The 16,925-nt window shown below is 47.8% G+C and overlaps 1 protein-coding gene across 1 annotated transcript in view; it reads right to left on the bottom strand.

Annotated features, from left to right (window-relative positions):
* Positions 1 to 16,448, bottom strand: part of KIAA1755 (KIAA1755 ortholog) — a 39,077-nt gene extending 22,629 nt beyond the window's left edge. Inside the window, exons 1-2 of the mRNA XM_006051742.4 lie at positions 16,165 to 16,448; positions 3,515 to 3,712 (exon numbers count right to left, since the gene is read on the bottom strand). Coding sequence (XP_006051804.4) covers positions 3,515 to 3,712; positions 16,165 to 16,167 — 201 coding nt within the window. The 5' untranslated portion in view covers positions 16,168 to 16,448. The remainder of the gene's footprint in view (positions 1 to 3,514; positions 3,713 to 16,164) is intronic.
* Positions 16,449 to 16,925: the final 477 nt, after the last annotated feature.

Below are 16,925 nucleotides of genomic sequence, written 5' to 3'. Positions count from 1 at the left end.
AAAAAAAAAATGCATAAAATATAATGAGTAGATGTTCGTGCATGCTCAGTCACTTAGTTGGCGCTGTGCGGGCCCAGTGTTCAACAGTGACACCAAGTGGCATCAACAGAAACAACAGCTCCGCCAAACTGAAAACAGGTCTTTCTCTTCCTGACTTTTGGGAAAGAGTCTGATTCCCGCAGATCGAATAAGCTCCAATAATCTCATGTAATTTGGATGAGTGTATGGGAGACTTTTAGAGAATGACACTGAACTTCCTGTGAATCAAGCAGGTGTTTTCTGGAATTATGAATTGGGGGAATGATGAGATCTGACCATACCTGTACCTGCCTTGTTGATAAGCCAGTTCATTTCAGTTACACGACAGATTTGGCTGTCTCCAAGAAACTTTCTATCCATAAACCACAAGTCTGTGCGTTATTTCACCCTCTTCATATAGTCCTCTGCTGTTTACAGCATCTTTCCCCCTCCCGCCACTTCTCAGTGAATGAGATGAAACAGCCGAGTGGTATTTTGCAAATAGCAAATCACCATAGAAATGACTGTTATGATCATCTTATTTGACTCACAGTATTTCAGGAGTGCAGGCAGTTCAGGAACTATCATTCCCACTTTACAGATGAGAAAATCGAGGCTCAGAGAGATAGTAAAAAAAAAAAGCCTCGTCATCACACAGCTGAAAAGCAGCAAAAGGAGGACTTGTGTTCACATTTAGAATCAGCCATATGTTTGTCTCCAGTCTCCCTAGGCTTCATTGATTGTGGCTGTCTGTCTGGGTGCTGGTGGTTACAAAGAAAGACTTTGAGGCCGGAGCATTCTTAGTTCACAGGGAGAAAGGAGACAGTGGTAAAGTAACAGCCAGCAGCTACTGAGCAATTTCCTCATGCCAAGTTCTGTGCTAAGCTGTGTGTATCATCTCAGCGAGGTACATACATCCTGTGTTATTAACATGCCTGCTTTCCTCATGAGGAAACTGAAGTTCAGAGGGGGGACACGGATCCCCCAACTTCACAGTGATGGAGGCTGGATTTGAACCTTGGGCACCTGACCCCTGGGGGCATACATTAATTCCATGCCACCACTCCCTGCTCCGTGGTGACACAAATTCACCTATAATTACAATTAAAGGTGTCCATAATTTAAAATATAAAAAATCTAACTATTGTGATTTTTGCCTCTAGAAGAAATGGGGAAAGGAACAGTGCAAGTTCAGTTTTTAATGGCCAAATAAAAGAAGCTGGTAGATGTATAGCTTGTTAGGGAGAAGAAATAAAGATGGGGAGCCATTGTGTGCGTGCTCAGTGGCTCAGTCGTATTCGACTTTTTGCAACCCATGGATTGTAGCCCACCAGGCTCCTCTGCCCATGGGATTTTTCAGGCAAGAATACTGGAGTGGGTTGCCTTTTCTTCCTCCAAGAGAGATTCCCGACACAGGGATCGAACCTGTGTCTCCTACATTGGCAGGCGGATTCTTTACTACTGAGCCACAAGGGAAGGATGGGAAGGATACAGCTTAAATAATGTCAACATGGATATGTGGCAATTGGCTGCAATGTTTCAGCGAGACACTTTCTTCTCGTCCAAGAACAGTGAATGTGTATGGAGCTATTTCTATGTGCTAGGCACCGTGCTAAGCACCTAGAATGAAATGACCTATTTCCTTCCAGTTCCAACCATCTCTTATTCTAGCCTCCTAAGCCTGAACTTTTAGCTGCTGCATTCGATTTTTTTCTATCACTGAAATGATGCACATAATTCCTTCATTTATTTCTGTTCCTGATATGCCAGGTCCCTGACAGATATGAGCAACTCAGGAAAGGCTAGTAGGACCTAAGATGCTCTTAGCAATTTTGAGGCTAGAGCAGTTAGGGGTAGGCATTGAATAACAGAAGGGCAGAGCAGAATCAGCAACTCTGAAGGATGTGGGTAAGTTCCATGAAGCTTTTCGTCTCCAAAGGCCTCTCCCCACCCTTTTCTTAAAACAATCTCCACCCTCTGAGCACAGAGGGAGGTATACGATTCAAGTCTGCAAAGTCCTCATATCCATTCCTCTGGCTGCAATAATTGGTCCAAGGATAGACACAGAATCCAAACCTGGCCAATCCTGGTACCTCATTCCCCTTGTCTCAATGACTGGTCCAAGCACGGATGCAAGACTCAAGCCCAGCCAATCAGGATCCTCCCTTGTGATTTTCTATCTGCAACTGATGGGGCAGAGTTCATTTTCTTCTTCAGAGTAGGGTTTGATCCTGGTGCTGCCCTGGGCTCCACCCTTGAGGAAACACCTAGTTTGTAAGAATGATCCTGACAAGCAGGAGAAGCAGAGACAAGAAACAGAGTCCTGAAGGGGTCTGATTAGTGGATCACCTCAGACTCATGCCGGGATCACCTTGTCCTGACCTAAGTAAGGATTTGTCATTTGCAGCCAATGAGTTCTGCCTAAAACACTTTTCTTTCCACTTTGCCTCAGGAGAGGGCTCCCTGAGATCTGGGTTTGAAGGAGTCTCATTGACTTTCCAGGTGGCTTAGTAGCAAAGAATCTGCCTGCCAGTGCAGGAGGCATGGGTTCGATTCCTAGGTCAGGAAGATCTCCTGGAGGAGGAAATGACAACTCACTCCAGTATTCTTGACTGGAGAATCCCATGGATAGAGGAGCCTGGCAGGCTACAGTCCATGGGGTCACAAAGAGTCAGACAAGCACTAGTATCTCTATTGCATCCTTAAACATGGAAGACATAATTAACCACTCATAGAATTCCTTCTTACTGAGCCAACCAGGTGCTCTGCTGCTGCTGCTGCTAAGTCGCTTCAGTTGTGTCTGACTCTGTGCGACCCCATAGATGGAAGCCCACCAGGCTCCCCTGTCCCTGGGATTCTCCAGGCAAGAGTACTGGAGTGGGTTTCCATTTCCTTCTCCAATGCGTGAAAGTGGAAAGTTAAAGGGAAGTCGCTCAGTCGTGTCCGACTCTTAGCGACCCCATGGACTGCAGCCTACCAGGCTCCGCCGTCCACAGGATTTTCCAGGCAAGAGTACTGGAGTGGGGTCCCACTGCCTTCTCCAACCAGGTGCTCTAGGCAGTCCCTATTAATCGATCAAAGTTGGTTTTCGTTCATTCATCATCCAGGGAGGAAAGTAAGAGTTCTGATGCCACAAGGGCTCCAAGGAAGGTCTTGGACATTCTCTACTATTTCCACTGAAGCTTTCCCACTTCAGTCAAGATAGCCAGATGATATCCACAGTATCAATTCCCAGGGGCAAGAGAATCCACACGGATGCTTTACCCAGGCCTCCCTCCTTGTTATTTAAAGTGCAAATGTGATTGACTCCTAGATGTCAGAGGGTAAAGGCCTAAGGGACCTTCCTGTCCAACTATGGGGCTTAGCACCCGAAAACCATCCCACATCCTCAGTTCATGCTCTTCAACAAGACACACACCAGCCCATTTCCTTCTCTGCTCACCTCCAGCCCTTCTGGGAGAGCTTGTACCCTGTCCCCAGATCCCTTTCAACTTACACAGGCTGCTTCACGCACTTGTTCACACAGGCGCTTGGCAGGGATCAGGAAATCCAGGAGGAAGTTCAGTCCATCGCCCTGGAAGTCAGAATCCAGGAGACGGAACACCTGACCCAGGATGGTAGGTGCTGTTGCCTCAAAAGGGGGATAGAGGCCCGCCAGGGCATGCTGGATGGCTGCATCCAGGGATGGGGGGTCCTGTGGGGGACAGGAGAAGAGGATGAAAGGTGATAGCAGCAATAATAAGAAGAGTAGTGGCCACTTCCCAGGACCTTCCTGGCCCCATATGACTAAGGTCCTGGCTAACTCTGACTTCCTCTGCTACCCCTTCCCACTCACACACCCCCTCCAGCCACACTGCTTTTCTTCCTGTTCTTCAAACACTAGGCAAAATCTCACCTCAGGGCCTTTGCACTGGCTGTTGCCTCTGCCTAGAATGCTCCTCCTTAAGACATCCTGATTCCCTCACCTCCTGCAGTTCTTTGCTTGGTTGTCATCTGCCCTTCCAAGGTAGAGTAGAAGAATAAGGGAAGGCATTCAGGTCAGGGCCAGAAGGAAAGGGGTGGTCAGCAATCCCAAATCTGGCCACTTAGCTGACCTGCAGACCTGCAGTTTGAAGGTGAGCCACCAGCAAAGCCCAGCCTGGATCAGGCAAGCCCTAGCTATATGTGGACACATGAGTGATAATAAGTGGTTGCTGTTTTATACTACTTGTTTGGGGTGGTTGGTTACACAGCTATAACCAACTGATACAAGTTGGTATAATTGATACAAGCGCCCATGTTCATATATCAAGGATGCCTTCCCTAGGTGTTTCTTGGGAACAGACCATCAACACATACCCTCCTAAGCCTACTCCTTCTCCACAACCCTACCTTAGTGATTGGCCCCCTCATCCAGTCAGACTCCTAAACCAGAAATCTGCTCATCATCTTGCCCCTTCCTCCTGCCTCTCCTGCCCACAGGCAACTGTCAACTGTATCCTATAGTCTTCTCATCTCCAACAGCTCACCAACCCACTCCCTTTGCTCTGTTCCCCTTCCTTGCCTTGATCCAGGTCCCCATCACTTCTTCTACTGAATCACATCGTCACTGGTTTCCCATCTCTAGTCTCCTCCCAGCCATTTCTCCAACAGAACCCCAGGGTGATCTTCTTTAAATGCAAACCTGGGGGATTTTCCTGGTGGTCCAGTGGCTAAGATTCCACACTCCCAATGCAAGGGGCATGGGTTTGATTCTTGATCGGAGAACTGGATCCTACATGCCGCAACTAACAATCTCGCTTCCCAGGTAGCTCAAACAGTAAAGAATCTGCCTGTAATGTGGGAGACCTGGGTTGGATCCCTGGATCAGGAAGATCCCCTGGAGAAGGGCATGGCAACCTACTGCAGTATTCTTGCCTGCAGAATTCCATGGACAGAGGAGCCTGGGGGGCTACAGTCCATGGGGTTGTAAACAGCCGGACACGTCTGAGCGACCAGCACCACCACCAACGATCTTGCATGCCACAATGATGATCGAAGATCCCATGTGCCACGATTAAGACCCAGCACAGCCAAATAAATAATTTTTTTTTAAAATGCAAACCTGGCCTTACAAGTCTCCTGCTCAAAACCTGCTCACAGGTTTCTCACTGGCTTCAGAAAGCAGCTAGCCTGGCCTCCAGCCTCACTATTCTCCCCAGGCTTCTGCCACAAGGACACAGCACTCTCTTTCTCACTTTCAGGCTTCGCACATGCTGTTCCTTCTTCCAGGGATGCCGCCCACCTCCATGCTCACTAAACTAACTCCTTCTCATATGCAACATCCCAGCCGGTCCATCATCTCTTCCAGACTTTCTCTGACTTCCCGCTCCCATCCCAGCTGGGTCAAGTGTCCCCTTTTCTCAGCTTCCATGGCGAATGCCACACTGATTTTGTCTCCCTTGGTGGACCCCAGGCTCCCTGAGGACAGGAGTTGTATTCAGAATAATGCCCCCCGCCCCCAAATGCCCACATTCTAATCTGTGGAACCTGTCACTAAATCCCCTTACGTGGCAAAGAGGAACTAAAATTGCAGATGGAATAAAAGTTGCTAATCAGCTGGATTTAAAATAGGGAGATTATTTTGGATTATTCAAGTGGACCCAATCAGTAACAAGCATCCTCAAAAGTAGAAGAGAATGCAGAAGAGGCACATTTCAGGAGGAAATGTGACCGTGGAAGAAGCATCCGAGAGAGGACAGCTGCTGGCTTTGAAAATGGAGGCAGAGCCAAGGAATGTGGGCGGCTCCAAGAGTCTGGGAAAGGCGAACAGATTCTCGCTGAGAGTCTCCAGAAAAGAATGCAGCCCATCAACACCTTGATGTGAGCCCAATGAGTTGGACCTGCTGATCTGTAGAGATGCAAGAGAACAAATTCATGTTGCTGTAAGCTACTAGACTTGTGGTCCTTTATTTCAGCAGCAACAGAAACTAACACAGCCAGCACTGGCTCCTATTCATCTAGGGTCTTCGTTCCTGGCATAAAACGGGCGCTTAGTAAATGTGGAGGGATGAAAAAAGTGTCCCTCTCTGAATCACAGCTTTTCCACCTGTAAAATGGGCAAGTGGGACAAGGCCAGAGGTTCCCAACCAGGTATGGTAATAGGATCCATGGGTTGTGATTTTCAGCTCTTAAAAAGCCTGATTAAAGCCCTTCTGGTTGCCCCAGATTGGGTGCCTGTTATGAGCCATCTGTTGCTGAGGGATGTAAAGGAAAATGAGAATAAATAAGACTGCAACATAAAGAAGGCCTATCTAGGGCAGAAAAATCATTTTTCTAAATGAGGTCCCTGGAGATAGGGAAATAAAATAGAGACTTTGAGGAGAAGGAAGAATGCATTTCTCCATCCCAGAAAGATTCCAATGCCAGGAGGCTATAAAGCAAGGGATGCTAGCCCAGGGCATTTAGACAAGTGTCAGGGCCACTGCTGGGTCCCCAGCACCCACAGAGCTGAGCGCAAGGGAGGCCCTCTACTGCTCTCTGTAGAACGAATGAAAGAATGTCTACAGCCCCCATTCTGAAGGAAAGAGGATCCTGGCACGACATCAGGAAGCTCAGAGGGGACACACACCCACACACAGCAGTGCACAAGCCCAGGAGGGGCTATTTTCACACTAGCATGGGGATGGGGTTTGATTTCGAAGAACAAGGAAAAGCTCATCTGGCCTGGTGACCTCTCTCAATGCCTCCCCTGGCCAACACCCAGTAATCCCAATACCACCTCTCCTCCCTGGCCATCTAATCCTGAGACCAGCAGTGGGGACAGGAAGTTGGGGGACCCTGTCTGACACCCATGAACACACAGACACCCTAAGTCAGGCCGCCACCCATCCCTCCCCTCTCCTAGGTCCTACTCCGCTGTGCTGCCTGGAGTAGGCACTTCCCTTGCTGGGCCTCGTTCCTCGTGGGCACATGGAGTTGGGCTAGCTATATTTTGTTTTGTTTTTGGAAATTTAATCATTTATTGTCACCTTCATGAATGTTAGCATATCTGAATACCTTTTCTTTTTAATGCCTTTTGTACTATCATCATTTACTACTTTTCTTCAAATCCACTCACTTTTTTTTTTTAATCTCTTGGTCACGCTTCAGGATCCTAGTTCCCAGACAAGGGAAGGAACGCACACTCCCTGCCATGGAAGCGTAAAGGCTTAACCACTGGACCGCCAGGGAAGTCCCTCCACTTATTACTTCTTAAAAACATACATACATAATTGCATCTTTTTAAAAAATTCATTTATTTATTATTTTCAGCTGTGTTGGAACTTTGTTGGTTTGTCTGGCTCTGCCATTTATTGGTCATGTGACCTGGCAAGTTACTTAACTCTCTTTGCTTCAATTTCCTCATCTTTAAAGCTGGAGACTATCATCCTACCTGCGTTAAAGAGTTGAGACAGGTTAAGTGAGAGAGTACATGTAGATTCTCTGCCAAAGTCTAGCACTTAGTAAGTGCTTTAAACAACAGCCATCACTGCTTTTTTTGTAGTCAGGTTACAATTATTATTATATCACTACTTTAAATGGAAAAATCAATATAAATTGGCCTAACTAGAATGTAACTCCAAAAATAAACCAAAGATGCATTGGGTAGTTTTTATATTATTTTATTGATGTGAGGGATTGGGGGCAGGAGGAGAAGGGGACGACAGAGGATGAGATGGCTGGATGGCACCACCGACTTGAGGGACATAAGTTTGGGTAAACTCCGGGAGTTGGTGATGGACAGGGAGGCCTGGCGTGCTGCGATTCATGGGGTTGCAAAGAGTCGGACACGACTGAGCAGCTGAACTGATACTTATTTTTTTAATGTATTGAAATATATATTCGTTTATATTTATTCATAAGTATATTCGCATGTATTATTATAATAGCTATATATATGTATATCTCATGTAACTGTGTGCTCAGTTGCTTCGGTCATGTCCAGCTCTTTGTGACCTATGGACTGTAGCCTGCCATGCTCCTCTGTCCATGTGATTGTCCAGGCAAGACTCCCGGAGTGGGTTGCCATGCCCTCCTCCAGGGAATCTTCTCAACCCAGGGATTGAGACCTCAAACCCATGTCTCCTGCATTGCAGGTAGATTCTTTACAACTGAACCATTGGAGAAGCCCCTCCGTAAGTGTATATTTATGCAAATAATTTAATATATAACTATAAAATAATTACACATTTATTATATAAAATCTATTTTTACTATTCAATTTCCATAAAAATAAACTATTTTTAAAAGAAAGAGTAATGGATTTGCAAAGCAACTATACTTCAGTAAAATTTAATTAAAAAAAAAACAAAAGGTAGTGGATAAACAGCAAGGTCCTGCTGTATAGCAGAGAGACCTATATTCAGTAGCCTATGGTAGGACTTCCTGGTGGTCCAGTGGTTAAGAATCCACCTGCCAACCCAGAAGACATGGGTTCAATCTCTGGTCCAGGAAGATCCCACATGCCATGAGGCAAGTAAGCCCCTGCACCTCAACTCCTGAGCCCGCATGCAGCAATACTGAAGCCCGTAGCCCGTAGCCACGAGAACACGAAGTAGAGAAGAGAGGCCACGACAGTGAGAAGCCACAGCCAAACAGGAGCCCCTTCCCTGCTTACACAACTAGAGAAAGGCTGTGCACAGCAACAAAGACTCAGCACAACCAAAAATAAAAATAGTAAATAAACTTCTAAGAAAGCAGTGTTTGCTTTAAAAAATATCCTCTGGTAAATCATAATGGAAAATAATAAGAAGTGTGTATATATGTATAACTGAATCACCCTGCTGCACAGCAGAAATTAACATAACATTGCAAGTCAACTATATTTTTAAAAAATATTGAAAACAAACAGTAAACAATGAAAAGAAATACTGCCATTAAATTCTAGGGACATTTGGTGACTTCCTAAAGGTCAGGACATCTCTTTCTTCCCAAAGGAGATCACCACACTCTAGAAAGGTGTTAAAGACATCTTTTCACAGAGGGAGGCTTACTCCCTGGGTGCTCAGATCAGAGGAGAGTTTGAAAGAGACAGACTCTAACCACACTATTCCACGTTACTTAGTTTCACTCTGGGACCACCTGTGACTCAACTACAGTCTGCATCCCAATGTCTGGGGGGAAAAAATGATGAGCCTCAGTTCCCCATCTGTAAACATGAATTCTAGTCCCCTGCCTGTCTTGCTCAGATGACTATTCTGGACATAGAAGGAGATAAGAGATGTAGGAAGTCATAAGAAAAGTAAAAGTTGTTGCTGTTGTTGTTACTGTTATTAATTGTTATTTATTTTTACTCATTCTGTCGAACAAAGCTCAAGTCCTGGCCTCTGTATGAAGACATCTGGTCCCTTCCCGAATCCACAAGGGTCACCCCCATACTAACAACAGTTTCCAGGCACCTACTGTGAACCACACTCTCTACTCACATTGCTTGGCCACACACAACCATCCTAGGGGCAAAATAGGAAGATCCCATTTTGCAGATAAAGAAACTGAGGTTGATCTGGCCCAAGGTCACAGAGAAGGGGAGAAAAAGCCAGGATCCAACCCAGGTCTGGGAGGGTCAAATCCACCCTCTGCCTCATCACTGGGAGTCTGCCTTGGGGCCCCCAACAGCCACCAGACTTGGGGGCGCCCTTCCCAGCTGTCTGTCCTGCCCTGTTTCGAGTGGGGCCTAAAGACTCTGTTTACCTCTCACGGTCAGAGGCTTGTAGCCTGGGAGGCCTTGGCTTTTACACATTGCCTCAGCTGGCCGCACACTCTAACCATATATGGAGCAGCCAGTAAAAAGGAAGAATGTTCCAAGTTAACATGACTCTGAGCTCTTGGCCAGAGCACTACCTGCTACAGGCCTGAACCCCAGGGGCTCATAAGCTGTCCAAGTATTGGGGGAAGCACACAGTGACGGGGCCCAGGCGGCTGCAGAGAGGAAAATTGGCCACTCTCCACTCAAAATCAACCGAGCAGCCCAGCCTGGGACCACAGGAACCCAAACACCGTCGGCTAGACGTGGGCCCCTCAAAATGATTTCCGTGAAACTTAATCAACATGTTTCCATTCCTCCCCTGTGAGCACAGCCTGGCTGCACCTTTAACTGCTCCTCGACAGAATCTGAGGCAGGAGATAGCCTGAAGCTGAGAAAGAAGAGGGTGGCACAGCCCAGAGCCCGTCTGTAGCCCTCCAGCCCCCTCCCCTATGACCCAGTGCCAGAAATGGAAATACCGATGGGGCTGGCCAGATCGGCCCGCAAGGCTGGCACCTGTACGATGCTCACAGACCTTCTGGAATGACCCATGGTACCTTGTATGATGCCAAAGGACAGAGAAGAGTGTCTGTTCCCGGCAATCTTGTCTGGGCATAAGAGGAGCGGGGAGTATGGGTGTTTGTAAATTTCTGATCAATGTCTTTGCAAAGAGCCTCTATTATTATTGTAATCTTAAGTCTTGTCTTTATCAAGTAAATAAGCAAATAGAAAGTGCACGGGCTTCCCTGCTGGCTCTGACAGTAAAGAATCTGCCCACAATGAAGGAGATCTGGGTTCGATTCCTCAGTTGGGAAGATCCCCTGGAGAAGGGAATGGCAACCCACTCCAGTATGCTTGTCTGGAGAATTCCATGGACAAAGGAGCCTGCTGGGGCGCAAAGAGTAAGAAATGACTGAACGACTAACACAACATAAAAGGCACAGGTTGACGCATTTTTAGCTCTGTACATACCCCTGGAACCACTACCCGAATCGAAAGGTCAAGATTTCCATGCCCCTCCCCGCAAGAAAGAGGCCCCCACCCAGACCACTCTCCTATTCCAGCGGTAAGTATTCTTGTGACTATTGGAATTTTTTTAAAGAAAAATTCCCATGCAGTGTGATCTCCACTGTGTAAAAATGTGTGTAAGCTGAGAGGCCATGAAATAAAGTGTTAACTGTAGTTACCCCTGAGGGCTGTGAGGGGCAGGGGCTTGTAAATCGCAGTTTTAATTTTCCTCCTCAGTCGCTGGATTTTCCGAACACTCTGTAACCAGCCTGTAGAGATTTTATAATTGGGGGGTGGGGATATAAAAGTGTGATTGTGTATGTGTGTGTTTTTAAGTCTGGTTCCCTTTTTAAATGGTCTCACCAGATGTGGTTAGCTGGGCCTTTTGAGAGGTGGGCTGAACTCTTAAAGGTCCAGCTTTACTCATTTGCTCCAACAGGCACAGATTTTAGCATCACCTAGTATCGACACCTCCAAGCTTGGGAAAAGAGAGGGTGGAGGAAAGTTGAGGTAAGCAGTATCCTCAGGCTACGACCTTCAACCCCTACTCTCCTCTGCGGCAGAAATGCCAAGGGAAGATGAGATTGCACCGTTGACTGACCGAGTCATCTTGGCTTCAGTTTCCCCATCTGTAAAATGGAGGCATTGGGCTTATCTATCTCCAAGGCCATTCCAAGTGGGGCCTTTCTAGAATTCAAGGTATAATCAGGTCCAGGAAGGATTGGAGCTGGGATGTGGTTCCCCAGTGAGATCAGTTAGCCCACAGGTAGTGAGAAAGTTTATAAAGGTCTGTCTCATCCATTTTCTTACTCAGGTCCAGGGAAGGTCTAAACCAGCAGCCACAGATGCAAATGCCTACAGAGGCCTGAGAGTTGACATGGAAGACAGAATTGGTCTCTGTGTGAGAAAATAACCCCTCTAGCCCTTTGGCGAGTGACCCCTTATGGTGGGCCTCAGAATCAGGGAAGCAGTAGGGAGCTGTGGCTCCTGGGGCACATGCCCCATTTCCTCAGCTCCAGCCCAGTGCTGCCTTTGCCCAGCATTGCCAGGTCCACTGACATTTTAGTAAAACCTCCCAATATTTTAAAGTTTGGCCAAACCAAATACATCTATGAGCCTGATGCAGCCTGGTGGGTATCAAGCTGTGACCACCAAGCTCAACTACCTGGGACCCACCCCTTGAACTCCTCCAGGCAGGAAAATCTAACCAGTGTTCTGTTGCTCTGGGTGCCAGGAAGTTATTGCTCACATCCATCTAAAGCTTCTCCTGCTTTGAATCCTTTTTAGTTTTGTGTGGGTGGAAGTATGAGTGAGAATTGGCTCCTTATTAAAAAAAAAAAAAAAAACTTTTAGAAACTGGAAAAACAACTCAGATGCAGTGAACTAAAAAGCAAGTGGGAGTCAGCAGACCCATGTTCAAGTCTAGCTTTGTTGTGTATCATCTGTGTGAACTTCAGCAATTTGGTTCACCTCTCTGGGCCTTAGTTCTGTGTTTGTTCCTTTCCCTCCTGGCCCTTTTGTCTCTGCCCTGGGGTTCATCTCCCACCCAAACCACATAAGGTTAATAACTATTATAACTAGGGCTTCTTCCTACTGAGCAAGTCTTCTGTGGCATGTCTTATGCTAAAAAATTTCCATACATTCTTTTATCTCATCTTCTCAACAATTCTATGGGATGGGTATATTTATTCCCATTTTACAGATTAAGAAACTGAGCCCAAGTCAATGGTAGAGCCAGCATATAAACCTGCCCACATAACTACCAGTTCTTCTGCCTCTTCCTCAGGCTCCCTGCCACCTGGCTAGGCTCCCCTTTGGCCACGATGGTCTTTCTAACACACAGACCCAACTGTACCTTCCACTGCTCAACTATCTTGAGAGGCTCCCCAATGCCTGAGCAGCTCAGCCTGGCATTGAGTGAGTGAAGTAGCTCAGTCGTGTCCGACTCTTTGCAACCCCGTGGACTGTAGCCTACCAGACTCCTCCCTCCATGGGATTCTCCAGGCAAGAATACTGGAGTGGGTTGCCATTTCCTTCTCCAAGCCTGGCATTAGTGGCCCATTAATCTCCCCAGAATCCCCTTCCTATGTCTAATACACAATACACCCTAGCTCAGGGCTTCCCAATGACCCATGTGTCTCATTCATGAGTTTTTCTTACTGTTCACCTAGCCTAATTTATTGTTTCTTTAATATCCATTATTTATGGGGTTGGCCAAAAAGTTTGTTTGGGTTTTCCCAAACATTTTGGCCAGTTCAGTGCTTCCTATTCATCTTTCTGTCAATTCATTCTCAACTTGAATTTATTTGTATTTATTATCATGTGTTCCTGCTTCTTGCCTGGAGAATCCCAGGGACGAGGGAGCCTGGTGGGCTGCTGTCTATGGGGTCGCACAGAGTCGGACACGACTGAAGTGACTTAGCAGCAGCAGCAACACTCATTAAGATGAAAAGCTGTAAAATGAGAAATGTTCATCTAAGTGCCATTGAAGTCTCCCCTTCCAGGACCCTTTGTGGGGTCCCCACTTTGGGAAGCACATCCTAAACTCCCACGAGCTCCTCCCCAGACTGGGTGAGCTCTTCCTTCAGAGCCCTGCTCCACCTGCATCTTTTTTTTTTTTTTTGTCCACTTGTGGAAATCTTAGTTCCTTGACCAATGATTGAACCCAGGGCACTGAAAGCCCTGAGTACTAACCACTGGACCACCAAAGAACTCCCCTGACCCGTAACTTTAATTTTTTCATGATATGTGTGCTTCCAGGCAAAGTGATGGACTCCACTTCTCATCATTCAGCACAGAATTCCCAGGGAGTGGTCTGCCTTCCCCAGTGACTGCAAGCCCCCCAGGCAGGGACCAGGGCTGACTCATCTCCAGGCCCTGATCCTTATACAGGGCCTGGCACACAGTAGGTGCTTTGGAGGACCACCCACCATTGCAAAGATAGGTACTTCGCAATGTTGAGTGAATTGAATTGGACTCAACCAGCATTTTTCAAAGCATGGGATGGGATCACAGGTGGCCCATGGGATGATTGGGGGAGGACATGAACTTGATGTGAAATCACAGTAAGAAAGTTATTCTAATTCTCTCCCAGTCCTCTTTATGAGACCAAAGAGAAAGCTCAGTGCCAATATACCAGGAACACCTCTCAGACACTTAGCTACTATTTCTTTTAAGAGAAAGAAAATAGTCCTGGGCTTAGAATCATTTACATCCAACTTGATCCAGCCACAAGTTTCTAATATATATTCACTTTCATTGCATTTATTTGTACAGTTACTTTCTATTAATGACAATGAATACTGATTTTTCATGGGCATAAGATTTCCTATTTAAATATATTTTTAAACTTACAAAGTAGTTGATTTCAAGAAAATATTAAGTAAATAATAAGTAGTACATTTTATAATTTCTTTATACCTTATCTAGTAAGTAGTTATGCAAAAATTATTATAATGATATGGAAATTTCAGAAATGTGGGACTAGATAAGCCCTAAGCCCTTGTCATAAGATGCTGTGACCTTGGGCTGCCCAGAACACTAAATAGCCATTAATCAAATCACCCCGCAAACATTACAGCTGTGTTGGGTGCCACAAAGTAGAGATACATAGCATGCTAGAGTGAAAGGCAGAGGAATCAGGAAAGACTTTCCTGAGGAGGTGACATCGGGTGGAGACATACAGGATGAATAGGAGTTCATTTAGAGGAAGGTGTTCCACCTGGCAGGAACAGTTGTGCAAAGGCCCTGTGGCAGAAGAGAGCATGAAATATGAAAACTCGAAACCAAAGTCAGAGCGGCTAGAGTACTCTGACTCCAGAAAAGATGGGCAAGTGGCAACCTTTAATATTTAAAGACAGAGATAAGAGAAAAATCCATCCCTCACTCCCATTCAGGAAAGAATTGTTCACCCTTTGAGAGGAGCCACTCAGTGTCTGAGCCTTGATCTGAGGTGTGTGCGGCTCAGCAGGGCATCTGGATTCTAAAACAAATAACTGCATTAAGTCTGAAACCAGAAGAAGTGGCTCTGGGGTGGCCAAGACCACCCAGTGCAAGTTCAGAATTCAGGGTTTCCTAATTGCTACTTTCTGATAGAGTGACCCTGGGCAGTCACTTAAGTTCCCAGAGCTTTGGGTCTCCATCTGTGGGGTGGAGATACAGCAGGTTTACTGTTAGAGGAGGTGTGAGTTACATGATCTCCTGTATGTTGAGTTGCCCAGCTCAGAGCCCTGCCTGTGGTGAGAGGTGAAGAGCCATTAACTTATGATGACTATTGTCAAACAGCTCCAAGAGCGCCGTGTGTGTACACCTGCCCTGTGGTATGTGGATTTAGGAGTCTGGTTTTACAGTATGTCTGTGGTGTATATGCAGGTGATTATGCTCGTATTCTAGCAACCTGGGAGAGCAGGCATACAAGGCTCGGGTTCGAGAGGGCATGTGTGTTCAGCGGTGTGAGAATGTTTGGATGCTCTATGTGTGTATGTGTGAACCTGTCTGTATAGAAGTCTGCATGTGCACAAATTCAACTGACACAGATTCAACCTCGTTCATCACAGTCAGGGATTAAAGTTGTGGCCTGTACCCGGAGCCCTTTTCCAAATCTCTGCCACTTCTGTGAACCGGCCCAGGGCTCCTGGCTGAAACTGGGCTGAGATTCCTTGAAAACAAGCTTTTCTTTCATTCTGTTTCCAGATATTGGCACAAACACACACACACAGCACCCCAGCCTCCTCAAGGTGCCAGCTCCGAAAGACATGGCATGGGGGTATAACCCTCCCTTCTCTCTCTCCCACTGCCCTAGGCCTACCTCCCCACCCAGTTCCCATGGGAGCACTTCCTCTTGGACCAATGGGCAGACCTGACTTTGCTTCTCTGAGTCCAAAGCAGCAGCACCACGCCAAGCCTGGGTGAACAAGTCCCTCCTCTCCCCTCGGTACCCTAACCCACCTTGCCCTGGGGCGCCCGACTGGGCTAAGAGGGGACTTGAGCCCTTTCCCCATCCAAACACGGTGACAACAAAGCACATATCTGACCCTCAGCCTCAGGTCTGAAATGTAACACCACCCCAAGTTTGTCCAAGGCTCAGAGCTAGGTTTCAGCTCTGGTCTGTGCAGTGGGATGGTGCAGGATCAGAGTTTACCAAACATCCAATCTTAATGCATCCACTTCACACAAGGACAGAAGCAGGTCCAGAGAGGAGGGAGGAAGCCATCGCCAGAGATGGGTTCCTGCACCCTCCACCCCACCCCTGCTGGTGGGGGCAGTTAAGCACAGACCCCTGGCCAGGAACTGAAGGTGGTCTCAACGTAAAAGGAGTCTGCCTTGGACACCCCCTCTAGGGCTGTGCCCATCAACAGGGGATAGAGCAAGGTGGTCCAGGCCTTGGCAGGCGTTACCATGGTGACGGGGTACAAGCGGCGGCGACGGCTGCTCCTCTCCCGGGTGACTCTCAGAGGGTCCGGTCCGCGAGTCGGTGCCTCCGTCTGTCGGATGCGGCCTCAGACCCTCCGCCTAGCCCTGGAGCTGGCTGAGCGGGCCGACGCCGCCTCATCTGCGAGGGGAGCCGGGGATTCGGGCAGAGAGACAGAGGGCGTACAGGAGAGACGCACGGTGATTGAGACTGGAGACAGACAGAAGGGGAGAGCCGCGGGCGGGGAGGGCCGGGCCACCACCGAGGGCGGCCGCAGGGGCGGGACGGGCGGGGCGGGGGCTGCTCCCCGCGTGGGACCCGGCGGCCGACGGCGGCCCCTCGGAGCCGGCGCCTTGCCCCCGCCCCGCCCGCCGCCGCCTGTGATGAGAACCAGACGCCCCCCTCCCGGCCCAGGGCCGCGGGCTGCCAAGGGGAATTTGATCTGGCCCTGTTCCTCACTCCTCCCGCCTCCGAGCTCCTGCCTCAGTCATCTTGCACCCCGCCCACCCCAGGAAGCGCCCATTGTACAGACTGACAGAACGAGGCGCTGGCGCAGTCCTTATGCTCGGTGAAGTGAGCCTCGTCTACTTGCCAGCTGGGGGATTCCAGCAAGTCAGGAACTCTGGTAAATCAGTTTCCTCATCTGTAAGATGGGGATGATGCTGGTGGTAGTGATGATCTGACAGTGGTGACGATAGTACCTGCCTCTTAGATTTGGTGGCAAGAATTAAGCATATGTCCCAACGC

This window comes from Bubalus bubalis, chromosome 14 (assembly GCF_019923935.1).
Source record: "Bubalus bubalis isolate 160015118507 breed Murrah chromosome 14, NDDB_SH_1, whole genome shotgun sequence".
NCBI classification, from domain to species: Eukaryota; Metazoa; Chordata; class Mammalia; order Artiodactyla; family Bovidae; genus Bubalus; species Bubalus bubalis.
This window is presented reverse-complemented; position numbering and strand designations above follow the sequence as displayed.